This window comes from Phaenicophaeus curvirostris, chromosome 8 (assembly GCF_032191515.1).
Source record: "Phaenicophaeus curvirostris isolate KB17595 chromosome 8, BPBGC_Pcur_1.0, whole genome shotgun sequence".
NCBI lineage: Eukaryota > Metazoa > Chordata > Aves > Cuculiformes > Cuculidae > Phaenicophaeus > Phaenicophaeus curvirostris.
The window spans coordinates 25,702,211-25,729,721 of record NC_091399.1 but is presented as its reverse complement, the minus strand read 5'-3'; the positions used below and the strand labels follow the sequence as shown (position 1 = coordinate 25,729,721).

General features: G+C 40.0%; 1 protein-coding gene across 2 annotated transcripts in view; it reads right to left on the bottom strand.

The window, feature by feature from the left end:
- ADGRL4 (adhesion G protein-coupled receptor L4) overlaps positions 1-27,237 on the bottom strand; it is a 76,309-nt gene extending 49,072 nt beyond the window's left edge. Inside the window, exons 1-3 of one of the 2 annotated variants that reach the window (XM_069862857.1) lie at positions 27,102-27,237; positions 26,575-26,635; positions 24,955-25,104 (exon numbers count right to left, since the gene is read on the bottom strand). In XM_069862857.1, the coding sequence (XP_069718958.1) occupies positions 24,955-25,104; positions 26,575-26,596 (172 nt within the window). In that variant the 5' untranslated portion in view covers positions 26,597-26,635; positions 27,102-27,237. Of the gene's footprint in view, positions 1-24,954; positions 25,105-26,574; positions 27,005-27,101 lie in introns of those variants that run through there. The other variant, XM_069862856.1, reaches the window with a different exon arrangement.
- Between the last annotated feature and the right edge of the window lie 274 nt (positions 27,238-27,511).

Here is a 27,511-nt window from a genome sequence, read left to right as displayed (position 1 = left end):
GCCACACTGCTTGCTCTTGCTGGAGTTGCTTTATCCAGTTCTGCACTACGTTAGCTAAGCAGACACTCTCAAAGTCCCAATTACAAAACAGAAAACACTGCTGCCACTGATTAAAGTGAGGGGTATAATTTACATAGTAAGAAGGCAGAAGGCACAGGAAAGGAGGATTGTCAAAGTACTGAATAAAGGCATGTAAAACACAACGCATCTCCCACAGGCTGACATGCTGGGGATCCATTTGAGAGGGAGGTACTGCAGAAACCTTCACTAGTATTTTTCTAAGTGTTACTCAGCTGTAAAGTTCTGAATTGGAAATGCTAAGCTTACTTCCTATCAAATCACTCTAAAAAAAAAAAAAAGTAGCTTTCCTTCACTTATTGAAATAAACCTCTCAAAGTAAGTGCCTGAATCTAAGTTCAAGCAAACATAATCAAGATAAACATCTTGATTATCAAATAGACTGAACTTGCAGAAGCACTGGGTAGGTGTTTACAGTATATCAAGTATCCCTGAAAATTGGGCCATTTATTAGGTAAGTGGAGAAGAGCTGCAAGCTTTCTTAAAAGTTTTGAACAAAAAACTGGTTTAGAAAAAAAAAAAGCAACATTAAAGAGAGTTACTTTATTTTTAACCCAGGAAAACTATTACATCATGTATCAAATGTTTTCTTAATTAAAAAAGTCATTGCCTTTTGTCCTCCGCACCCATCTCTGGATGTACCAGCACAGGCAGTTCTATAGGATATCCTTAGTTTTGCTTTGAAAGTTCCAGCTCAGTGAAGGCACTGAAGATCCCAGAATAGTTTGTTAGGAAAGGATTTTTTGTGCTCAGATTTGTTGCAAATCTTATGTATAGTAAGCATTAAACATCTGTTTTGTTATTCAGTCAAGTGGAGTAGGTTTACATCTCCAGTCTAAATACAGAATATGCCCAGATAAAGGTAGCATTTAAAAGACCTTTTTTTTTTTTTTCTCCAAATGGTCATGCTGTTAAATATGAAAACACTGGATTAGAGCTTTAATTCTTACTCCAGCTGCCTTGGCTCCAGATCAGGCACTGTAAAAATCAGTCTCCAGGATCTCCTCCAGAGACTCACTGAATTATTTGGGATAGATGGCAGCCAGGGGAAATGGCAGGTTGTGGATGGGACGGTCACACACACTGTTGCAGAAGGGTAATACCAAGCTTTGAAGAGGCTGATGTTTACAGAGCCTGATCATTGTTCAGAAGAAGGCTTTACCACACCTGAAATCAACCCAGGAATCTGAATAAGGAAAGGACATTCCTTTTCTCTTAACTAGTGACATCCACGTTACATCTGTTAGAGGCAAGTGTCAGAATCCCCCTGAGTTAAGGCCCAGGAAAGAAGCAAAAATTATTTCCTAAGCAGGTCCATTAAACTGGAAGATAACGATGGGTTTCTTGAGGAGGAAGGAATTCCTTTAGAACTTCATTTGGTGTCTATTTTAGCCAAAGGCTGCAGTGTTGTTATTTTATGTCTAAACCTACCCTACTCTGACAAGCCACTGAAGTCTTTAAAGTCTTCTCATCTTTATTGCAGACAGTACTTTGATCTCAATGCCAGAAAAGGTCAACACAAGAACTTCAGAATTAGTCTTGTTTACATCCAACATACAATACAAATAAATGAGCGTGGCAAGGACATCCCAAGCAGATTAAACACAGCCACATTTTCCTAGTTCTACTTAAAATGTTTTTGTTATTGCCAGCCATTGTGCGAGCGATGTCATCATCAAATCCAATGAAATTCACTGATTGAAGCGCTTTTCACCTCAAAATGTTTCATCAATCATAGCCCAGAAGGGCTCTGTCATAGGATAATTGCAACTTGGCATACCAACAAAGAGCATCCAAACGTCCTCAGCTTCCTTATCTATACAATGGGCAGGGATGACAGCCGTTTTATTAGCTGAGATATTGTTACCCCCATCAGATAAAATAGTGTGTTTTGTTGCTTTGATGTCTTCTGTCACCATGGCAGAGCTGTTGTTTTCGACTGCATGTTTAGAGAACAGCTGCAGTGGCAGCTTATTTTTTTTTTTCACAATAAGGCTGCCTACAAACATCTCAGAAACAAGCAAGGGGGGTACTAATTGCACTTCATCTGAGAGAAATGGTAAAAGCAAACAGTTTCTGCCCCTGGTATTCCTAGTCAAGACAATTGTGGAGTCATCTCTTGTCTATGTTTCTTTCCTTGAGAAAGAATAAATCACTGGAGGACAAATTCCCTCTGAACAGACAGCCAGTTGAGAAACCACCCAAAATGATTTCAGCCATCCCTGTTCTCCTGTCTCCACATAGACTGTTACTAATCCACAGAATATTTTGTGGATTAAAATAACATTTGGGGTAGCTGCTTATAATTAACACTTCTCCACAATAACTACAACTATTATAGCAGTCAGAAATATGTATCTTGCTTCCACATGCTCTGTTGGATCATGCAGACTTTGAAGGCTAACAAAAAAAAAAAAATCTGTCATGCAGTGCGATATGCAAACTCATTTAATTTTCTATTTAAATCCTTTCTGACAGAGTAGACTTTCCTTGAATTTCAAAACAGCAAGCCTGTTAACCAAACTCTGGAGGAGTCTGCGTGTCGACACCAGGGTTATCTCACTGTACTATCACTTGGGCAATAATTATTTGAAGTGCTGTAGACACAATTTAATAATTCAACATTTGCCAGCTGCTGCTGAAGACCTTCCATTTATACTAAGCATGGGAAAGGGCTGTGGACTCTCCAATGGACTGCATGACAAATACTGTCTGTATGTTTTACGTCAGCAGTGCCCTAGCACACCAATTTCTGATGAGTGATGTTGGGATGATAACTGGAGCAGCGCAATTGGGAGTCATCAGCCCAGCAGGAAACCTCATCTTTGGTGGCTACTCAGCAAGAGATTGCTCCTGATAACCATGGGCAAAGTAGACTGTGTAAACTGTTCTGGCACACAGAGACACCTCTGTTGATCTTCATAGTTCTACACACGCAATATGCCGCTAAGAGAAGGCGGATCGTGCTCCTTCCTTTATACAGTTGTCTGTACTTTACTGATTTTCTACCTCCATCCACACTCCTGAAGCCATCTTCTCAACTAGAGGTTGCGAGCTGGATACACCATTGGAGATGCGGCCGTGAGACACTTACAGGTTCCATAGAATCATGAAATAACCAGGTTGGAAGAGACCCACCGGATCATCGAGTCCAACCATTCCTATCAAACTCTAAACCATTTCCCTTAGCACCTTGTCCACCCGTGCCTTAAACACCTCCAGGGAAGGTGACTCAACAACCTCATGTCTTGACTTTGCTATGGCCTGGTGGTGGAAGCTTAGGAAATCACTTAACTAAGCCTTTTTCTCAGTTGCCCATCTACAAAATCCTTTCTTCTACCTTGCCTGTATTGATTTAAATCAAATGGACACAAACTCCTAAAGGTCGCATGAGCTTTGATAGCAATATGAACCCATTGGACACCTTGACGTTGCTTGTGTAAGTGCAAACCAAATAAAGAATCCCAAGAAATGAAACGAATTGAAACCTCCTTTCAAGCACTGTTTTCCAGAATGCTTTTACTTCTAATGAAGAATTGTGCAAGAATAAGCAGCATAATTAGAAAGGGATCTTGATTCCTTATTAACAAGCAGAGCTAAAAAAAGAAATTCTTTCCTGGATTCAGGAGGTTGGGAGAGTTAATGTTGAATACCCTTTTGATATTGCAAAGAAGTTACACATTGCATGTGTTTCTAAGCTCTGTACTGAACCCTGGAAATGATCTAGAGACACAGAAGAAGGGTCTCCAGCTCCTTCAACAGATGCCCTCCTTGCAGAAACTGAGCAACACATCTCTCTCAGGCAGACTAAACCCCTCCTTAAAGCAAAGGTTCTTCTTCCATGGAAAAAGTTGTCTAGCATAGAATTTAAGATAAGAATTGTGGCCAAAAGGGAGGGTTGAGATAGTTTATTTTGAGGAGAATTGCTTGTAATTTTTGAGTATCAATGGGTACCTCAAGGCTATGGTGCTCAGTGCTTTTGAAATGCCTTCACTATATGAAGCAAAAACATTCAGTATTTTTTCACTTGAATTTTTAACTCCTGAAGTCACCTTAATAATACTTAAAGTCTACACAAGACAAAACAAAATCCAAACATCAAACTCATAATAACAGAATACTTCTGCTTACATAAGAGAGAAATCATATATTTTCATACAGTTTCCTGGCTTGCAGGGTACACACATACGTGAGATCTGATTCACAGACTTATAACTTAGCAACAGAGCTTCTAGAAATCCACTGGTCCAACCAATTCTCTCATGAAATTCTTTGGCTTTCCAATTCTACATACACACCTTAAGTGTACCACATATTAGACCACTTGAAAAATCAATAAAGTATTAGGAATTACATAATAGTGCTGCCTCATTTAGTTAATGCATTTAAAAAAAACTCATCACAAGAGCCTGACAGATGATAAACTAACAATAAAGAGAATAGAGTCTAGCAAACAGTTATTGCAAAAGTCAAGGGCAGAGAATTACTCATTTCACTAACTGTATGCGTTCCTTCAAACAACAGCTACTGCCACACTTCAGACTTGTAGCTCTAATGCCTATTGACAGGCTTAGCTCACGCCTACCTACCCCCTTCACAAAGACAGTAACTATATGTATCCCACCTTTCTATCTGCATTTAAAAACATGGAAGAATTTGCACTTACCCATCTTTTTTTTCCTCCTGCTGCTTATTGCTATGATGCCTGCCTATATTCCGAAGCAGCCTGTCAGTGGAAATCCCAGCACTGTTTACACTTCCTTCCCTTTTAATAGCTAGTTCAAGAAAGAGGTAGTAAATTGGCATTTGGAGTATTGGGGCCCAGGAAACTACTCAGCTGCAATAGAAATCTGGTGTGTGTCAGGTGTGATGAGTTCTGGGGAAAAATAAGAAACTTCTACAAACCAGCTGCGGTTGCCAGAATCACAATAAGGTGATGGAAGGGGCTCTTCAATGAACAGAGTGCTCCTCGGTCACTTAGAAGGGATCATTCAATTATCTAATAATTAAACCTTTAGATAATGAAACATTTTTTAAAAGGAGGAGGGGAAAAGCCAGCAACATGGACTTTGCTTGAGCAGATGTAAAACAGACACATCTGCCTCCCTTGATACTAGCAAACTGGCTCTTTCAATATGCTTCATTTGTTCTCCTGCCAATTGCTGATCTCTTGTCAATTTACTCTCAAACTTGGAAGAAAATTAAATGGTTTATGACATATTGGTTTCTGTATTTTGTCTTTGAAATGCAAAATATACGTTTCGATGATCTTAGAAATGTTTCCCATCTTTGAAATCTTTGCAATTGTAAGATGTTGGGCTTGATCCCCATCTGGAACATAAAGGCATAACTCCATCTAACTAAATTAAGCTAGGCAGTTTATCACAGCTGGTGACCTTGTACATAGTTTTTCCACAGATTAACACCGAACATGTCATATACTTATTTCAAAATATGCAGTGTGAAGGGGAGTGACTCCCTATATGCTTTAGGCATGCTTGAAAATACCTGTACTAGATGATTGCCTAAAAATGCTTCCTAATAGCCTTAAATACTCAAAATGAAACTACGGAACTGTCATCACAGCAAATCACAGAAGGAAAGAAAAATGATAGCAGCATTAACTGCATCAGCCACCTGCTCTATAAAGGTTATTAAAATGATGGAAACAGTATGTTGACTATGCCATACGTACAGGCCAAAACCCCTGGCAGGTCCAATATCCTATAGTACAAGTTGTAATTTATATGCCTGTAATTTATATTATACTATAATTTCTACAACATTTATCAAAATGCCAGCTGGAAAAGACTGGCTACTGACTGGGGTGCTCTAATTTCTTGCTCTGTGTCTACTTACATCTTTAGTCACAACTTGACTAAAGGATTCTGGCACCAAAAGCTGGAGTTTGACAAATGCCTTCATTGTGCTCCTTGAAATCCTTGGAACCACCTTTACCCTGCCAGCAATAAGCAGTCCAGCCTCTCTTTTTTTTTAGCAGTGCCTCAACATCCCTTGGAACTCTTTGCCAAGAGGATGGAGTCCAATAAATGTAATGTGCCTAACGCACCTATGGGAACCTGTGCTCTGCTCAGCACTGCTGCACCCACTTTTATTCACGCACAGGAAAAGGAAAATGAGAAAGAGAAGGAGGCAGTGGCAATGTCGTCTTCATTAACAGTTTTTTAGCATGCAGGAGTTTAAAGAAAGTCCTAAACAAACCTGCTCTCCTCTGGTCCTAAAAAGCAATGTAGTCCCCCAGATGCAGTCAGTTCCTGAGCAGAAACACACCCCGTCCCTCCTACTGAAGCTACTCCAGTTGGCAAAAGCAATTCAATCACTCCAAGCCCATGAGCACATCTCTCCAGCTGGGCAGGCAGCGTCTTTATGCGGGAGTCTTGATTTCAGGTTCCTGCCCTAGGGATGCCTAATATATTTTATCCGAGAACTGTTTAAAGTAAAATAACCTGTCATATAAATGAATGGAAAGAGGCTCATTTTCAGAGCTGCTGCCACTATGGATGGCCAATATAGATGAAAGTGCTTACATTTAGGCATTCTTGACTGAAAACAATGGCTTCCCCCTCTTTATGCTAAATTCACCCATCTGTAAAGCAGACACATTACAGTTTACCTAACTCAGAGAAATGGGATAATACAACTTTGGCAAAAGAAAGGCTCTATCACATCGCTTTACTAGACATAAAAAGGTAATATGAATATATGATTTTAAATCAACATTAAGATAGTGTATACTCCGGGACATTTCTGATATTGCTTTGGCTGGATAATGTAATACATTTTCTAACAGGTCTCTCGCCATGCTTGATATTCCACAGAGCCAGCCTGTGTTACAAGATGTACATAGCTAATCTGCTGAGAAAAGAAATCATAAACAGCACTTTATCCTGCATTATTTTATTCATGAGAGTGTTATTCTAGTCAGTGCAATCCTGAAGTATGAGTTGGATCCTGGGATCACATAGCTATGCTGATGTACCCCAAGCCAGTCTGCTTTAAAAATGCTTTAATTCCAAAGGAGGAAGATGGTGCAGAGTGTTTAAACCTGTCATATCTACTTTAAAACCTCCTTATATTTTTTTCCCATTTCTTTCTTTCTTTCTTCTTTTGTTTTTGCAATATTGTATAAGGAAAAAACTCATTAGACTATTACCTATAATTTCCTAAATGAATAGTCTGGGTAACTGCATTAGCAGTTAGTTTCCAGGGTGGAAGTGACAGCATCTGCCTCTCTGATTGTCCCCAGAACAGGAAGTTTGGCTTTCAGGAGCTTTCAGAGCAGGCACTCAACACTGCAAGAAACAGGAACCTCTTGAGCAAGTTTATGTTGTTTTTATTCTGAGAACGGGGCTGAAACTTCTGTAATATGTACAAAGTGTCCACACATTCCTTACAAGTCAGTCATCACCTATTTTCAGTAGCGTTATTTTCACAGGATAATCCTTAGTGATATACAAAATGGAACATGTTATCTCTTTGATGAATGTGTTTTAAAGTCCAAGGATAAGCGTGGGTAAGCAACACAAAGACGGAAAAGATTTGCAGAGCAATGACAAGAGCTGGCAGAAAGGAAAACTAGTTTCTTTAGAAGTGACTTCTGAGGGGTCATCTCCCACTATAATTTAACTGTACAGATCCACACTTGTGCAGTATATATAAATTAGTACTAAAACTTCATTAGACACCATCTCTGGAAATTATTCGAGATGGAGATCCCAAGGTCATGCAGACACTGTCCAGAAGATGTTGCTAGATCAGATGCTGAGAGCTGTCTCCCATGACAGTCCTGGATACTAAGCCACTGTTAAATGTCTGTCTTGTCACAGATTTATTCTGTATGTGCTTGAAACTGAACCATGTCACATATTTGGCAGGAAATGTAATCCCTCCACAAAGAGAATTTGATCCTTGGTGTGATCCTGCCGTTCTCAGGCAAGAATAGCTCTCAGTAAAGCCACTGCAAGGTCTGTCCATATATTTCCATTTTGAGTAAGGGACAAGCCCCAAACATGGGGTTACAGTCCCTAGTCCCAACAATCCCCACGGCCTAGATGCCACAAGAAGAAATGGGCTACAGATACAATCTGCACAGTGCACAAACTTAATGCCTACATTTGAACCCATACAGAGAAATGGGATTATTTCTTTAATTGTTTTCCAAAGCCCAAAGTGGCATGTGTTGTGAACCGCGGCACAAGAATTGTTATGAAAGAGAGCAGGGCACGGCTCCTGGTTTGACCAGCACCAGACAAAATCACTGAATGAATAACAGTTTAGGAGTCCTCCTCTAGAGCTGGCAGCTCCAGAATTCCCACATCAAATTAGCTTCCAGTTTTGAGACTCTCTTTGACTTCCCGAGCTGCTTTATTCTCTTCAGACCGCATGGCAGTCCTCCTCCCCATCCTAACAGTCATGTCATGCCTTTCTGTCCTTTCTCTCTGACTCTGTTGTCTAGATTATAACTAGTCCAAACTCTTTGCTGTTCCTTGGGCTCTGGTGGCACTCCACAAACATCCCCATTGCTGAAGGATGCGGATCTGGGAGACGCTGCCCCCTTTGCCTTCAAACCCTAAGTGTGAATCTCAGCAATTGCTGAAAGTCTTCTGAGAAAAAGGAGAAGAGAGGGAGAGTGAGCGTGCAGTTATATTTTGGTATGGTTCATAGAATCGTAGAATGGTTAGGGTTGGAAATGATCTTAAAGATCATCCAATTGCAACCCCCCTCCCATGGGCAAGGACACCTTCCACTGGGATCAGGTTGCTCAAAACCTCATGGAACCTTGAACACCTCCAGGGATGGAGCAGCCATGACTACACTGGGCAACCTGTGCCAGTGCCTCACCACCCTCACAGTAAAAAAAATCTTCCTAATAACTAATTTTAATCTCACCTCTTTCTGTTTAAAGCTCTTCCCCTTCATCCTATCCCTGCACTCCCCGACCAATAGCCCCTCCCCAGCTTTCCTGTAGGTCTCTGAGAACTGGAAGGCTGCTATACTGTCTCCCCAGAGGCTCCTCTTCTCCAGGCTGAACAACCCAAACTCTCTCAGCTCTCAAACCCTTCTAAAACAATGGAATAAATACTATAAGCATAAAAATCGTGGAACCATGACCAATAAATAGTTTGTATTTTCAAAGAACAGGTCATGCCAGACTAATGTAATTGCTTCTTCACCATTTTCTGGATTAGTGTATGAAAGGAACAGAGTGGCTGCTATGTATCTGGGCTGCACTGTAGCATTTGATACAGCAGCTCACAAAATCTTATTAGAAAAATAATTTATAATGTCTTGGATAAGAGTGCTGTCATGTGGATTGAAAACTGGCTGAAGGAATGTAAACAAAGGATAATGAGTCATGACAAACAGTGCTGCACTGAGCTGTGAAGAGGTATCCAGTTGGGTTGCCACATGAGTTGGTGTTAAGCCCAGTTTTATTTTACATATTTATTAATGCTGTGGAAAAAGAGATGAACAGCCTGAGAATTAAATTCACAGATGATACTAAATTACTAGATGTTGTTAACACCAATGAGGACAGAGATATTATATAAAGGGAAAGCAGAGAGGATGGGAGTGGGAAGAGTCAGTGACCAGATTTACCTATACAAATATGTGAGGGAGGGTTTTATGTCCCAGCTGGTAATAATGGGAGCCCACTGACAGACCAGCCAACAGCAGTTTGCATCTGGTCTGTCAAAAGCTGGAACAGAGAAATAACAACAAAACCAGCTAAGAGATAAGTATTAATTATAGCAATTTCCCAAATATTCCCCCAAAGGCTTCACTCTCATTTTCTAGTTTTTTTCTAGTCTCAGTAAGTTTCAGCATTTGGGATTTTCTAAGCTTTTTGCCTGCATGCTGTAAAGTAGCATGTAACAATGTAATGGAGAGTCATCTGTCTTCACATTACTGTATTATGTCACTTTTCTGAGTAGACCTGAGTGGTAAAAATCTCTCCATTTTCTTTGTATACCTCGTGTACTTACACTATTAACATGAAGAAAACAGAAGTAGTAAAAACCGACATGGAGGTAATAAGCTCTTTCAGGAATTTCACTCTCCACAAACAACTTAACCCCCCAAGTTTGAATCTGCTTAGAGATGTTAAAGCAAAACTGAATTATCTAGCATCAGCTGCCTAATTGATTCCACATTACAGAATGAAAAAGGATCTTTTCAAGCACTATGCTTTATGTGCTATATAGAAAACCTGTGACAGTATTCTATTGTCCTCATCTATTTTATTCAATCTGTGTGCAGAGTGCTTAACTACAGTACATTTTTATTTACTTCTTACCCATCTATAGAACACATTTGTATGATGAATTGGATATGGATCTAAGTTTTGTGAATTAATTTTTTGGACTTTTTATACAGATTAAAGGAATTAAGATGGTGTCAATGCCTTTTTAATGTACATAGGCAGTATGGTCTATATATGTGTGTGTATTTGTGAAGAATCTTTCCCTACTACTTTATAGCCCAAGGAGTAGAAAAATCTAAATAGATTGCCAGTCTAACAGTCTAATAAAATTTTGCTGCTTAAGCTAACATTATATTACTCAAAATGAAACCAAGAAAAATAGATAGGGACACCTTACATAAAAATGCTTCTGCATACTTGCAGCAAACAAAACATTCCAGGAGACTTGCAGCTGTTCCTACCATTTTATGGCTTGAGTTTACTTGACTTTGATGGCTGCAGAAATGCAAACTTGAGGTCAAAGGAAAATTACCCTTGCATGGGGATATTTCAGTTTGAATTCACAGTGTAACTTTCCACATCATATTATTGGTGCCAAACTTTAAACTTTTTTAAAAAAACTTTCTTTTTCTTTTAATTTAATGCAAGAGAACTGAGTTCAAAAGGTACTGATGATGATCACACTTCGATGTCTCTCCCACAACAAACCTTAGCACATCTTCTAAAATAAAGCCACCCATTAAAGATATCACTATTCTCTATTTTCCTTCCTCACTGGTAAAGATTGATACAGAAAACTGGAGTAATATCAGGCTGAGAGGGCATAAGTAATTCACATGAAGGTGCCTTCAGGTTATTTCATGTTATGACAAAGGACGACTTCAACAGAGGGGTGAAAACCATGTTTGGCTCCAAGGACAAACCCTGAATGCTTTAGGACCTATTTCAGCATACTTAACATGGTACAGAGCCGAGTCCACCAATGACATCTAGGAGGGATGAAATGAATCAGCTTTTTGAAACACCTATCACTGCCAGTGGCCACTATTTTTGTCACGTAAGTAGCCCCAAAGAGACTACTAAGGGAATAAGGTTAAACATTTCCAGGGAGTTTAGTTGTAGTAGTATCCAAGTAAATATAAATTTTGGTTTTGTACAGTGCTACTACTTGCATGACATGAAACAGTAGAGTGTGGATGCTTTGGTTTTTTAAGGGAATGTTACATCTCATAAAATTCTTAAGACTGGCAAGGTTAAAAAAAATCCCTGGGCCTGAATCTTATTTGATGAAAACTGGTGTAGTCACTTTGAATGTAAGGGGTTTCAAAGATGATAAAAAGTTATTTGAATGGGTTCAATTAGATTATAATTTTCTCTTTTTTTCCCCCCCCTCAATAATTGAATACATCTTTTCAGTGGAATATTTGCAGAGATTTTCCTTCCACCAAAATTTGTACAGAAGTTAAACCCAAATTTGCCTGGAAAAGTTATGTCGAGCTTGTTTCTGGCAGCAATCCAGCAGTATCTTTCAATCTGCACAGCACTGTGATTATCTCACAAGTTCACAATACTTCAGTTCTGAACCATACTATTTTCCGTAGAGGCAATATCCTCAGTGCTAGTCTGAATGATCTGAATGTTAAGTGTCTGGCTCTGGCTGGATTCTCTACATTTTCTGTCCGTGAACACGTAGCACATGGCCCTTGATTACCACTTTTAAATTGATCTGTGTCTGCTATGAAAATATATTGCTTCATAAAAGTCTTTCAGAGTATCAGCTTCCAAATTAATGATTTTTCTCTCAAGCTCTGACTTTGAGAGCTTACAGTACAGAATCGTGCAGTCCAGCTACTTGAATCAAATTGAAATCCATCCATCTGCAATTCAGATCCAAATTCTTTCAGTGCTGTTGGCTCATCTCTAGGTAAAGAGCAGCTGTTGTCCTGTTAAAGTGACTGTAAATAATTCTAACTTCGAGCTTCAAGAGTGAAATTCACCCTGCTTCACTGGGGACCACTTAATCCCCAGGATGTTCCTGGATCTGGTCTTCAGCTGGTGGGAGCAGCATAACTCCGCTGTAATCTATAGAGCTGTGCTGCTTTACACCAGGCAAAGAATCAGTCCAGAGAAGTGTGATGCTGCATGTTAGCTCTGCAGCCAACAGGGCAGAGGGTCATGGGTTCATTATACTGACCAGAACCCCTGATTTATCATGCTTATTGCGCAGGGTGCTTGCACCCAGGTACTCCATGTGAGGAGGTGAAAAAGGCAAGGGTTTCTTTCTCCTACTGTGATTGTCTCTCATTTTATATCCCAAATAAGCTTCTTGTGCTTTTTTTAGGGGGGTTATATGCATCCTGTAACACAAACAGTGCCATGCCAGAGAAAGATTTGTTTACTACAGAGATTCAATAGTGGCTAGAGGAAGAATTTTCCAGTGAAAAGAAATGGGTCCTAACCAAGAAGGACGGTACTTGTTGTTAAAGCGACTGTATCAGAATAGCAGACGCGTCATGATGTGATAGCACCGTTTGAAAGGATGTTTTGAATGGATCTGTCAGCAAGTAATTTAATAACAAGTCTTCAATTTCTGCTTTATGGGGGTTTTAACCACCAAGCAGAAAACATAAGTAACAAGGAGGGATTTAGGAATTGTTTAGTGTTTGGCTGTTCAAAGAAAGAAAAAGAGCCCTCCACATGCATTGCAGCTAATGAAAATTGCCATTATGGGCTTTTTCCTCCATTTGTGAATGTTAAACACTGTAATAATGCAAAGTCCTTATGATTTTCTAAATCTTCTCAATAAGGAGGATATTATCTACTTATTTAATTACCGAATCTCCGACGGCAAGGAGCTACTACCACCAGCAGCTCCAGCTCATTCACATAGTTCCCCTCCATAATTAAAGGGTCTTTGCAGTTAAAAATAAAGTAATAAATCAATCAAAAGCCCAAACTGCCGACAGATGATAGGGGGGAAAAAAGCACTTGAGGGACAGATTTTCAATTGCTCAGCACCCACAACTGGGATTATTCTTTTGAAACAACTCAGTCCTCCTTTAGGCACCTAGGGTAGAGCTAGACAATTCAAAAGTGCTCAACAAATAGTTCTTTGCAAATTCCACCCCTGACTGTGGCTTTGTGTCCTACAGCCATTGTGGCTTGCAAGAATCAATCGCAAGTCACCTCCCTGTTGGAGGGGAGTCATCAGCATCACCCCTTCTGCAGGAAACTCTAATAAAATACATTACTGTACTCATCCGTGCTCTTGCCATTGCTTACTGCAACAAGAGCAGAGGCAGCAGGCTTATCAAGAGATTATTTTTACCATGCTGCCAGTGAAAGCAGCAATAGCCCTGCATATGGATTTCTGTGGCAGCACTCAAAACCAGATGTCCATTTGCAGCACAGACCCCTAACCAGTTTGAATATCAAGCTCAAACTTAAGGGCTGCTGTCTGCATTGCATTCCTTGAGGGTAATATGCCATTGTCACGTTAAAAGTTTTCTGAATGTTCATCAGTCTAAGGCCAAAACTTGAGTAATAATTCAAGAGCACTTTACAGGTAATAAAAGCTGCAATAGCTTTCTCTGAGAACAGAGAATATAGCCTAGAGGCCTTTTAGCACATCCCTCCCCTCCAACAAGAAGCATTTGGTGGTATCAGCACACTACCTGTTTATTCAAGAGGATGTACAAAAAGTTCAGTTAACAGTTCTTTTCTCTGCAGCCCACAGCTGTGTAAATATTATCCTAGCCTTTCCTTTGACATCCCTCTTAAGTCTCAGACCTCACGTGCAAAAATGATACAAGCAGAGCTCGATGCTTCTGTACCCCACTGCTGTGCCCTGACACACCTAAGACTGAATTCCCAGCTTCTCCTGTGAGAGCAGGGATGCTGTATAATGCACCCCTGAAGCGACCTCATTTTCTAAAGACAGCTTTGCTAAGAATTTCCTGGATTTTAAACATGCAGCTGAGTATGATGAAAGCTTTGTGGAATCAATGTACTAAGATTTGTCTGACAACCCTACAAAAGCAGCCATATCACAGCTCTGCATTGTTTATGACTGCTACCCTGCACAGTTACTATTTTGATTGGCCAGATGAAAAGCACTGTTAAGTTTTAGAAACTTGTCCTCATCTCTGCTTTCAAGTCAATACATTTTTAAAGGGTATTTGCCTTTCCCATTTTCTCTGTGGTAGTTAAGGAGATGAATTTTTTTTCTGTATGCACCAGATATCCCTTAAAAATGGGACAGAAATTGATATTTTTATATTGCACAGTGGGTCATATTTATGAATTGATGTGTGTTTTATCATAGCTCTAAATAATGAAATGTTTTGGACAGGTATAAAAGGCTGAAACCTGTTTGCCTGAGTACTTTCATCTTCCACTGGTCTCCCTTCTGAACTTCTTGCAGGCTGACTTTCAAAAGGTAGAGCTTCCTTGGGATCAACGCTACCCACCTAAAGCAAAGCCTCCACTATAATACACTTTTCCACCTACTCTTTTTCAATCACCACAAAGAACTAGAGCCAGGCTCAGAGCTCCTGTTTAGGCCTGCAGAGCTTAGCTGAACTACTCTTTCAGTTCATGCCTACATCCCAAAGAGTTTCTTCGGTGTTTCTTGGGAGCCTTTGGTTTTACAGAGATCAGTGATGAAGACCTTCATGTGATGCAGAGATCACTGCTGCGATAACTTGCTGCCTCCCATGACACTCTTGTTGGAGTTGGGCTGTGCTGCCCTCAGCCCATTTGAGCTTTGGGGATACCCAAAAGCTGTTACAGCATTAAAAGAGCAGTGAGGACCACTGAACTCTCTCCCAACCTAGGGCTGAACACGAGAAGAAAGGGCAGTGGCCATGGGAAGAGCCCTGCAGCTCCTCTGCACAGATGGAGCAGGAGAGCAGCAGTGGTGTCCAGGTGTAAGCTGAATTAATCCTTAGTCTTCCTTCAGTAACCTTCTGGGAATGAAAACTGCAATACATCAGTCGAATTTCACATTCTTTAAAATGGAGACTCAGACACACTGCCACAAATAAGTATTAAATTTATAAACATGCAAGTCACCATCTCTGCTTATGTTCTCCCTCTCTGTACCTTTTGTAGATTGCTGCCTATGTGCATAGCTTTCATTACAAATAAAACATAAAAGCCAATGCAGATCCTGAAGAACTATTTTTCTTTATAGCAACACCATTACAAGAAGCCTACTAACATAAACAAAGATTGGACCCGGCTGTTTTTAAACAAATAACCATTTATTGTCAAGGCTTTTCCGGAGCTTTCTTTTTCCTTTTGACAAAACACAGTCCTGTGCCAACCTAACAAATGTGTAACATTAAATAATAAGGAAAATAATGGGACACCCTGCCACACTAGTTTATAGACAACTTTAGGCTGTCACAGTTGTACAAGTCTAAGCTGTAAGACAGAAATCCTGTTAAATAAAGCAGATATATTAAATCAAAACCCACCAGTGGAGTCCCTTGGGGCATAGCTGCTGTTCTTAAACACTACAACCGGCCTTTCAAGCAAGAGGATGCTCAGGAATAACAGCTTAAGGGCAGAGCAGCCGCTGGAACAGCATGCAGGAGAGCACAACCAGAGCTCCTTTTCCCTGTATCATCTCATAGAATCATAGAATTGTTTGGTTGGAAAAGACCTTTGAGATCATGGAGTCCAACTGTACCTGTCTGCTGCTAAACCGTATCCCTGAGCACAGGGCAGGGAGCAACTCCTGGCGCAGTGGTAGGGAGCAGAGGAGAGAGCGTAAATGAGCAGCCAGGCTTGCAGTGGGAAGATTAAACAAGAACCTCCCGTGTCTCTGCTCAGAGCTGCCTGCTCGCTCCATCCACTGCACCACAGCAGGTGAAGCTCTGGCCCCTGCTGCTCCTTGGATATTAATTCCACCAGAAATCTCCATTTTGATGTTAGCGTCAGTCTCTTCAACTTAGCCCCAAGTAATCACACAACAACCTATCCATTAGACAATGAACAGAGATTATTCAGCTTCCTTGTACCACAGCGCAGCGGCAGCTTCCTTCCTGCCAGCGATTGTGGTCGTGATTAACGGCGCAGTTCAAGGTGAAAGAAGAATGCGGTTCCAGGCATATATGGCTTCCTTTAACCTCAGCAAAACACAGTGCCAGATATTTCAATTAGTGTGTACCAAGGTCACAAAATCAATTTCTTATCGCTGAAAAACACACATACTGTAAATTTCATTTTCAAGCCATAATCTCTAAATTAAATCTGTGTACCTAAAAAATATACAGTACAAAATCACGGCCCTTCAGCCCCCTCCTCCTCCTCCTGCAGCCCAGCAGCATTTTCACAAACATCACCTGGCTTTGTGCTCTATATTAGAGCACAATGTTTGGTTAGATTCTAATCTTCTTGGAGACCGTCATTATCTCTTTCTTTGGCAAATAGAGTCCCAAAGTGTCAATTACCTTCTTAAACTCTTTCATACACACAGGGCTGAGCAGGGGTTGATATTTTGTCTGCCAGCGGCTCAGTCGGCAATTTTTCACAGTCATACCCAGAAAAATTGTGCACCAGCATATCATCCTAGATAAATTACACATTTCAAATGAGGTTACAGACAACTTCACCACTCCTGGCCAGCTTGTTGTGGAAGAGGAAAACAAACAAGCAAAATAAAGCAAAAACAATCCTAAAGAGAACGCTTTTCTACCGCTGAACTCTATGAGTTATTGAACGGAGACAAAAGTAAAATCAGTATGCCAAACTGGTAGAATATTATATGGAAATCAATGTAGCTGCACAGAAATGACAGCATCGTATCTCATGTGTGTAATTCCTTATGATACTTTCCTTGTTATGTGGGTAACACTAACTTCACAGCCCCAAAGGCAGCTGCAGAATCTGATAGCTGTAGCAGCCTCTACTCTGTGCAGACCCAGATCCAGAACATGTCTCAAGGAAGTCAAATTTATGGAAGAAATTTCTTCCCAACAAATCCTGGTCTTTCTTTATCAAAAGCTAATTTCAAGTACAGAACCGCAGAACAAATAAAACTGACAATGTTGGGATTATGGCCTCAAGCTCCGCCAGGAGAGGTTTAGGCTGGACATTAGGAAAAAATTCTTCACAGAAAGGGTCATTGGGCACTGGCAGAGGCTGCCCAGGGAGGGGGTTGAGTCACCTTCCCTGGAGGGGTTTAAGGGACGGGTGGACGAGGCGCTGAGGGACATGGTTTAGTGTTTGATGGGAATGGTTGGACTCGATGATCCAGTGGGTCTCTTCCAACCTGGTTATTCTATGATTCTATGATTCTATTTTAATTTTTTTTCATAGTCCGTGTGTTCACATTTGTGTACATTTAATATGCATGTATGACTACACATGTTCTGGAAATGTCTTCCAGCTTTTCACTTCAAACCAGCAACTGGGAAGGATGTATTGTATCCTTTTGGGACCCCTTCAGATGCTAGAGATGCAGGAAGTGAATTGTATCTCTGACAGGCACAAAGTAAGCAGGCTCTGACATAATAAGTTTAAAGCTCCTTAAATGAATTTTCCCACATCCTCTAAACATGTAACATATTGATTGATTCTTAGGACCATAAAGTAGGATGAAAAGAGTATTTTCTCAAGAAAGGAAATTAGCATTATTTGGCAGTGGTTAAAAGGCATTTTGAATTAAACAAATAAGAAACCATCCATATGCAGCTGATCAGCATGAAAGTTTGGGTACATTCCTGAGAGATACAACTAACTCTCTTCTAGCACATCATCTACAGACATTTCTGAAGCTCTTTTTAGATGCAAACAGGACTAGTTTAAAAGAGAGACTGGGTATGATTAAAGATGTAACAAGAGGAAGTTTTCTTTCTTCCTGGACCATTCAAAAAACTGCATTACTGTATTTTAGTCATGCTCAAAGTACTGTGTCAAGAAAATGTAAACAAAAAAACATGGTAAAAAAGAGATACAGCTACGCGTTGTGTGTTGTTCCCCCCCACCAAGTTCTGAATGCTATGAGTCTAGCATGGGCTTGGTCCAAGTCTAATAAAAATGATGGTCAGTCTTTCAAATTATTGTAGTGGCCAATATCTCTGGCCCAGGCAAACTGTGTTTTCTGGCAGTAGGAAGAAGAACTAACCCTCTGAAGACTTCACTCTGACTCATTCAAGTGAGAAACTGCAGGGGACTTATTCGTATCAGTAAGAGAACTGGATTTGGCATTTTGAATGCAGAAAATGCTTCAAGTCAAATTTCTATGGACTTAACCATGTACAAAGGTAAGACAATTGGAACTAGAGAGCCTCCACTGTGTCTCATGCAGCAAGATTGTATTGTTACTTCAAACACATTGCACTGCTTTCCATCTGACTAATGTTCTCATGCATCACCAGGCAGTGTTGTAACACTCTCCCCTTTCAAATTCCTGATCTACACTTAAATAGATCAAGTAAAATACACTTTCAGTAGCAGATAGTTACAATAAGCAATTTGATTTGTAAAAAGTAAAGTCAGCTCTACAAAAACACTGTTTTGACTAACAATTCTAGCCAGGGGTACGGCCGTTTTCAGGAACATCAATGTAGCTCCATCCTTTGTGACTGGAAGGCAACTATACAACAGCTGATTAGTCCCCAGCAGTCTACATACATCACAGCCATGAAACCCTTCCCAAATTCGCAGAAAGGTGTAGCATCTTGCACATGAAAAGGTTAAAGGCATATATAAAGCTGTAGGTCCCCAAATGGCCAGGAACGTGCTAGATTAACCTGTGCATTAACACCGATGCTTTCCCAAGCAGGAGAACCGTCATGCACTAGAATATCAAATCCTAGTGTCTGACTTATCCAGGCAATTTATCAATTCCATGATTTGCCTACTGTTTTAATCCAGAATGTGTGATCAAGATACCGTGACTGGGTAGCATTGCACAGCTCAGTGGTCAATCTCTTCAGGAAAAGGGAAAAGAAGTTCAGCTACATTATGACTGATGAAGACATGGAAGGGAAAAAAGCTTTCTGCCACCTGGAGAAGAATCCTGGAAGCATGGATTAATTAAATGTAATACCTACACAAGGAACAAACAGGATGGTGCCTCCGAATACTTCAGATCACCAAAAAGCCAGACACCTCATCCTAGGGTAGGAATGCCAAATCTGAAGATGACTTCTGCCCTTTCACACACCCTATTGCTCTGGTTTCACCATGTTCCACTCTAAAACCATGTAAAAGATCCAGCAGAATTTGAAGGCAAAGCGGCAGAGATTGGGAGACACAGGAAAAGGAAAAAGGATAAGGAAGAATGATTCTAGGGGAAATGAGGAGTGTGTCAAAAGGGCAGGTGGTCTGCTCCAGCCTCCTTCACAACACTTCTCGAGTTTTCCAAGCTGTCACCCACTGGTTGAGCTCTGTTATTTGTGTTTGGCTAAGACATATCTTTGTCCTGCTGTGCTGTGCTAGAGCAGCTGCAATTTGCCTTTTTATAGCTTGTGGTAACTGATAGCAGTGAAATGAATTTAGGAAGTGTGTGGATTGGATCTTCCGTATCAGTGATTTCAGACTGTTTGGTAAACACAGAAGTGACATCCAGTGATGTATGCCTGCTGGTAACAAAAAAAATTCTCCTCTGGTGAACCACCATTTGGATTAGATCATTTTCTATTGAAGGGCACTTCTGGATAGAATGAAATAATTATACAGAGCAGTTTTACAGGGTCATGTTAATTTGAAAGGTAAAAAATCCCTCAAAATTATGCACTGATCAGGTGCTGCAGAATGACAATGGTGACACCAGTGAATCAAAACAAATTCAGTAACTGCTATAGAAGGTGATGATGGGACACAGTGATATCACCTTAGAGCAAGGAGCTGATATCTGATGGGAAATTTCCTTTTTACAGCTAGCAAAAGCCAGAGAGTTGGTCGTATGACCCTCAGTAAAACAAGAAAATACGTTTCTGTTCAGATATTGAGTAGGCTTTCAATTTGATTCAGCTGAGTGTACACAAATTGCCCTCTATTCTAAGAGGGATTCTGTATTTTGATATAAAACACCACTTTGCACTGACGTATTTTTTGCCTCTGGACAATGATAAATCCTCCAACACTGCTCTTCAGAAAGAGAATCAGCGCCTTGCTTCGGTACAAATTCTCCCTATTAGCTTAAGTCCCTGCTCGCTATTTCTGGAAGAGCTGCAACTATTTTACAAGTAAGATTGGTTAATTTTGCAGTATAATTTGCGAGTGACATTTACAAGGGAATATTGTGCGTGGATATCTGGGAGGGATATTGTGTTCAGACTTTCCTTGTTGCCTGCCTGCCCTCCTGGAACAAACAGCACTGCTTTATTTTCCTTCCGTATTTTACAAAGTTAAAGTAAACACTGTGATCACACTGTTTACTTTAATTTCCTGCAGTGTGCCAGCAAAGCAGCAAATTGGCAGTCAGCAATCAAGAAGCAGCCAGTACTGAAACAGCAGAGCTGCTTAGGAAAGCATCCATGATGCCAACTCATTTTTTTTTCCTCTGTTTTAAAAATAAAATATTGGCTTCTATGAAGTCTTACTTCCACCCCAATCTTCTCTAAAGGATCTGAAATTTTCTTTGTTTCCTTTAATTTTGTTTTGGAAGAAAGCTGGGATTATGAGTAACACCTAATTTATATGGCCAAGTCTTTTTATATATAAAGAAATGGATCTTCAAAAGTGGCAACTATATGCTATTTGTTTGTAAAAGATCCATAGCATTTTTGCACAAGAGGAAGTTAACTTGTTTATAAATCAGTCTTATCTGGATATATTTTAATTTTTACGCCACGACCTCTAGCTGTGCTACTTCAATTAGGTGTATGATAATGTGAGGCTCAAACTTCATGCGTTACATTCAGGATGTGCATCTGCCCAAGAGTGGGATCCTAAAAGGCAAATAGTTCTATTTTCAGAGGCTGTTCTTTCTCATCTTATTCTATATAAAGCAAGGAATATAAGTACAAAAGAAGAAGTAAGAAGAATGGGATAATATTTTTTACCTCAGAGGTGTAAAACTTGACAAGGTGACTCATTTATGGCTTTCTGGAAGATACTGTACAGAAGGAATTTATTGCTATGTAAGTTATAATTCCTATATATAAAAAAGGCCAGATCCTACAATCAGTTATTCTCCTGACTATGTGCATTCCTGCACATATTTTTACTGAAGACAATGAGATTATGAAGAGGATTAGCTTTTTGTTAGACTGGCCAAAGTATGCCTCTAGAAAGTCCAAAACATGACCTAATTTAAAATGGTTGAAATCTTGTGGGAAAGATTGTAAGAGGATAATTATTTTTAAAGCCATGACTTTGACACCAGGAAATTAAATTCATATCTATATGTCTTTATCTATACACAGCAAATCCAATAATCTTGAGCTCTCTGCAGTCACTTAGCCAGCTGGCAAAGGGAGCAAAGTAAAAACTAACAAACCGCCTCCTAAAGGTATGCTGACATCAGTGATTCATGATTCATCAATAATGGTGCTAGGAAATAAATGTAACAGGGCATTATTGCCTTTTGCAGCACAGTAAACTCAAGGGAAAATGTCTAAGTGTATCACATTGAAAAGACAGAACTAGCAAAGAAATAACTTTTACAAGCATTTAAGAGGTGCTACGAGCAAGTGAAGGTAGAGAAACAAACATAAACCTTTTAAATACAGTGAGATTGTACCTATAAATAAAAAGGGACAGTCTTCCAGCTTATAAACTTTAAAGGATTAACCTGAAAAGTAGCATTTTTTGTTATTCAACATTTTTACAAGGGGAAAGAATTTGAATTTTTTCCCTTAAAAAACAGCGTTGTGGTTTAATTGTCTACCAGGATAAGCACAACGATGAACCATGCAAAATCATTAATGTTGTTGACAGTAACTACTACTCTCACAACTGATCTAAATAACTGAAAGGACAAATACTTAAGCACAACGTACCATATACACTCCTTAGAAAATGCCTGTTTTAGCACATAATTGATGATCTACTTTGAAGGTAACTGGACTTCCATTGTGAAAACCTGAGATTATTAACTGAAGAAAAATGGATAGCTGTCTCTAGACTAGGAGATACATGTGCTGCTTTTGCCACACAAAACAGAAAGATCTAATACATCATTAAACAACTGAGGCTTTGCTTTACGTTTTCATAGCTTTAAACTATTTATGACAGGGTTTAGCCTGTATTTCTAATTCTTTTTAGAGCCTACCCAATTAAAAAGCAGGTTACTTGTTTATGCTATTAGAGGACTACTGCACAATATTAATAATGTACCATGTAACAAGCTGCCCTAGAGAAACTTCGTCTCTCTTTCAGGGACAACAGCCACATAGTTCTGATACAAGCTTTGCTGCTTAGCTGGAGGGTAAGCGACTTTCGTGGTTGTTGAGGTATTTTACTAGAGAAAACTCTAGTCTCCTGACATGAGCCTTGCTTCAAACCATTGTCACTTAACTGCAAAGCACCACAAATACATGTAGTGGATGGTTTTCCTGGCCTGACATTGGAAATTTTATTTTCAAGACTGATTTTCCAAACACTTAGAAAAATTCTTAATAAAAACTAGTTGATTCTCAAGATTTGTGAAAGCATATTTCACTCTACTGATTTTTTTAAATGATTGATAAATGGTTTTATGAATTTTGAATATAGATTCCCCTAAGAAAATACAGGCAAAAGAGAGAGTAAGAAAAATATACTGTATGAGAAAAAAAGAACATGGAATGTAAGATAAATCCATCTTCACACAAATGGATTTAATAATGCCATAATGGGTACATGTATAATGGATGAATTTTAGAACTTCAGTAATCTCAGTGAAGAACAACAGGTATCTTTACTGTAAATTTAATCGATGATTCATAATTACAACTTTCTGGAAAAGTACAGACAATGCAGTGAATATCAGATCATGGTTAAATAAGTAAATGCTAGTTTGATTTATTCCAGGTAGTACTGCTAAAAATTGACTTGGTTTTCTTCTTTCCCTGCATTATTCACAACCGTAGGCCCTTGACTCTGCAAACCTAATGTGCACTTAACTTTCAAATCAACCAGCTTACTCATGGTAGCAGAATTGAATTAGTGCAAATACAATACTAGAGTGGTGAAGGCCACTTCTCCCTCTTTTCATTTGACCAGCTCAATAGACGAATAATGATTGACCTATATTTAGGGCAAGGTTAGCACTAAATTCAAGAAATATCCTTAGTGACTACATGACACATGATGCAAAGAAGAGGCTGAGAGAACAGTGTTTGTTCAGGCATAAGAAGACAAGGCAAAGTGGAAATCATATTGCTGTCCACAGCTGCCTAATGGGAAGTTATGTGGGTTTATAGAGGAGATTAAGCTAAACTATTATGAGAAATGCACAGAGATAAGTGTGCTAGAGGCAAAAGTTACAAGCTGCAACAAGAGAAACCACAACTAGATAACAGAAAAAAAATTATGGTAGTCAGACACTGGAACAGGGGCCCAGAGAGATGTGCAATCTTCATCCTTGCAGACAGTCAAAACTCACTTGGATAAAGCCCTGAGCAACCTTCTCTAAGTTGAGTCTGCTCCAACTGGGGAAGTGGACCAGATGATGTCCAGAGGTCTCTTCCAAACTAAATTACTGTAAGATTATTCTAATTCCTCATTGTTTATTTTTTAGCTGTCTGTATTTCTCTCTGAACATTCCCAGTTTATGAAAGCGTAGGCAGCTTTCTTAGGAAAAAGGTCTTTGCTTTCTTCATTTTCAAGCACACTTCCAAGTACACCATGGCAAATGGGCTATAAAAATCCATACTAAAGGTGCCACTGAAGTGCCTTGGTTACTGCTAAATTTCCCAAGACGAGAACAAAATTTCCCAAGTGAAACACAAAAACTGACCAAACAGATGGTTAATATTAATAACTACTTCTCAAGATACAGAAAACTGACAAGAGTCACATGAATTACAGCCTGCCTGCAGCTGGGCATAGCTATATCTAGCAGTGGAATTAAGTACTAGATTTATTCGCAGTGGAGGACAACTCAAAATTGCAGGCAGGGAAAATAGCCCTCTGGATGGAAGATGAAGGCATCCAGAGGCAGAGCCCTCTGTAGGATTTCTGGCGTATTTCCCTTGCAAGCAGCTGTAATGGAAAAATTAACACTGGCTTCACATGGCAGGCATGTCTCTGTGGCACAAACACCTCCTCAGTCTTTCAGATTAGCCCAGGAGCTGTATTATTTGATCATGATCTGCTGCTGGGAAGAGTGGCTTAGCGCTGTGCGTGTGTGGATGAGATGTAAAGCAGCAGTCATGCCAAATCCAGGCTTCAGAAATCCTGAGTCACAAGGGAATTTGCTGAAGCTAAATCAGAGACGATACATTAGCATCTCTTATAGAAAAGGAAAAGACCAAAACTCAAGCTGGAAAACAGCTCACACTCAGCTGGAATGTATGGTAATACTGCATTAATATTCTAGGTTGAGAGAAAGCTGCAGAATTTCTTGGTAAGTGCTAAAATCTTTGGCTTCGAGAATGTGTTAGTGTAGGATGTTGTGACACAAAGTTTAATCCTTGAGCTAATGGGCTCTTGAGTAAGTTTTCCAAGCAAGCACACAACAGAAACTCATATAAGTAAAATATGTTTACCGTGACAGAACGTTATGCCGTTTCCCGTATATCCTTGGGAGCAATAGCAGCCTGTTGTCCCACCCTGAACTTCACACCTGGCATCTTTGTGGCATGTCATGTTGCAGCTTGGAGAAGTGCAGCCATAGGCCAGCAGACTGAAAACCAGAACTGAAACAAAGGAAAATCAGACTTGCTTCTTCGTCTAAAAACTTAATTTTGAGTTCTAAACCCAGACTTGGGCAAATGTTAACCATGAAATTGCTGTCTTATAATAAATTTAACGTAATCACAGCTATGTTGCAGGATGGGGCAAGAGCCACCAACTGCAGGGACTGCTTTGGTAAAACAGCCCAGGGGCTAGAAACAGCAGATGCCATGAATGAAGAACTTGTGTATGTGCTCAACCAGTATAAAAATGGTAAAGCATATAGAAGTTGCTCAGTGATCTAGGGGAAACATTGGAAAGTTTTTCAAAGCTCTCTAGTACTTTCCGGAAAAGTACAGACTTTGTATGCATGTGAACTATGTACTGAGTCTAATTCAACCTGCCCTATTTATTTCAGGTGAAAAATACCAAAGAGGTTTCCCCTGATCAAATATATTATTTTTATAAGCTCTTGCACATTGTGTAGTTAACATATATCCATAGTATGAGAGATTAAACTGACATGCCATGATATTTACTGCATTATGGCATTAGGGTTTAAAGACTTCTCCAAATTACTTAATCTCTTAAAATACCATTTCCCCGTTTTGAAAGCACGGTCATCTTTTGTCCTTCCACTGAATGATTCCTAAATGGATCACTACTTTCCCATTGTATGATAGCACATGGTTTTCAGCACAAAGAAAAAAGTATCTCCACCTTTGAGAAAACTAACAGCTCACTGAATAATAATAATACATACCCTGTAATAGGCTAGAAATGAGGCAGTTAACTCAGAAGGGGCAGTAAGTTTTTTAATTTATACTTTATAAATTGTTAGCAGGACATAATGAAAGATGCAGAAAGCAAAGCCTTTTTTGGGATGCAGTCTTCCCCTGCAGTTCTTTTCCCTACCCAAATATTATTCTGGATATTTGCTAGCCTAGCTTTACAATTACAGGTTTCATTGCTTCAGGAAATTTCACTAAGGTGATGTTTTCCTGGACAAACTGAAATTTTATGAGAGGTTCAAAGACTAAAAATTACAATTTTTTTTTAACAATGACATATAATGCAAATCAATTTAGGTATCACCAAGTTTCATCAAGTTTTTGAGAGAGAAGACCATTTCACAGAGATTAAAACAGAAAGCTGTGGGATTCTGCTGTCATGTTACTGTTCATAAAACACGAAATCTAAAAATCTCCAAAGCAGACAAGGAGAGAGGAGAGACAAAAAAACCAACAAACCCACAGTAATGTAAAGACCAGCATCTGTGGTTCTGGGATGATTCTAACCATGCAATTACTGAATCCAGTAGCAGCACTGATCAAAGCTATGGGGGCTTTCAGTCCCATGTACCCAGCAGGTTTCCACCGTCTCCAACTCACTCATTTCTCTCCAGCCCCAGCATCACTGTGCCCACAGGTCTGCTTGGATCCCGCTCCCTTCCCACCTGCCTCTCACTCCGTGGGGAAGGAGATTTCACCTACCTAGGAATGGAAGCAGTTTCATTGGTGATGCTGTTGCTGTGCGGTGCCTGGTACGGAGCCCCTGTGTCACAGAAAAATATTCCCTGCCTTAAAATGTATGACCATGTGCAAAATAAGCACGCATGCCGATCAGGAAAGTGACGTCCTGGTGCAGGCGCTGCCTTGACACTGCCCTTTGTCCCGAGCTTCACGTTTCCAAAAGCTCCTGAGACTCACAGGCAGGACAGGCAGGGTCAGAAGGGGCTGAGGTCTTCTAGCAAGCAGGGAATAAATGAGAAGGGAATAAACAAGAAAGTATAAGAGCAGTAGGAGCCTGGGGTATCAGAGAAGATTCAGGGTTGAGTGGGTTAGGGAAGCAAGGATTAAAGGAGCTGCTTGGTAGAGCGTCTGGGGCAGAGGGAGGGTGAAAATGAAAGGGATGAAGAGTGGTGGGGCAGATCAGCGAGGATGAGGAAGAGGTGGAGGAGGTTAGTAAATAATGCAAGGTTTACTAATTCAGAGGTAACCGTCTACATGCTTCCTTCCACCTTTTCCTGGTGAGTTGAATATACGTGAGTCCCAAGACCTATTTTTTTGGAGGCAATTTTGGCTGACTGCGATCGTTCTTCCTACTGCTTTCTTCGGATTCAAGAGAGATCCTTACTGCAGTCAAGCAATGTTGCTTTAAGGGTAGTGGCCTGTGAGGAGGTACAGGAAATCCACTGAACTCTGCTTTGTGAGGAAAACAAAGACCTATAGGCTGGGAGGAAAGAGGCAGGAAGGGAATTGTATGGCCAGGAACCTCAGGAGCTGAAGTTTCTATGGGTTTGTGGAACTGAAACAGGGTGTTGTGTGATAGGACATATTCAAAATAGCCAATTTGCTAAAGCATTTGGCATGTCTTTGTGTTAAACATGAGAACAGTTCTATCCTCATTATAGCATCCTAATTGACAGGA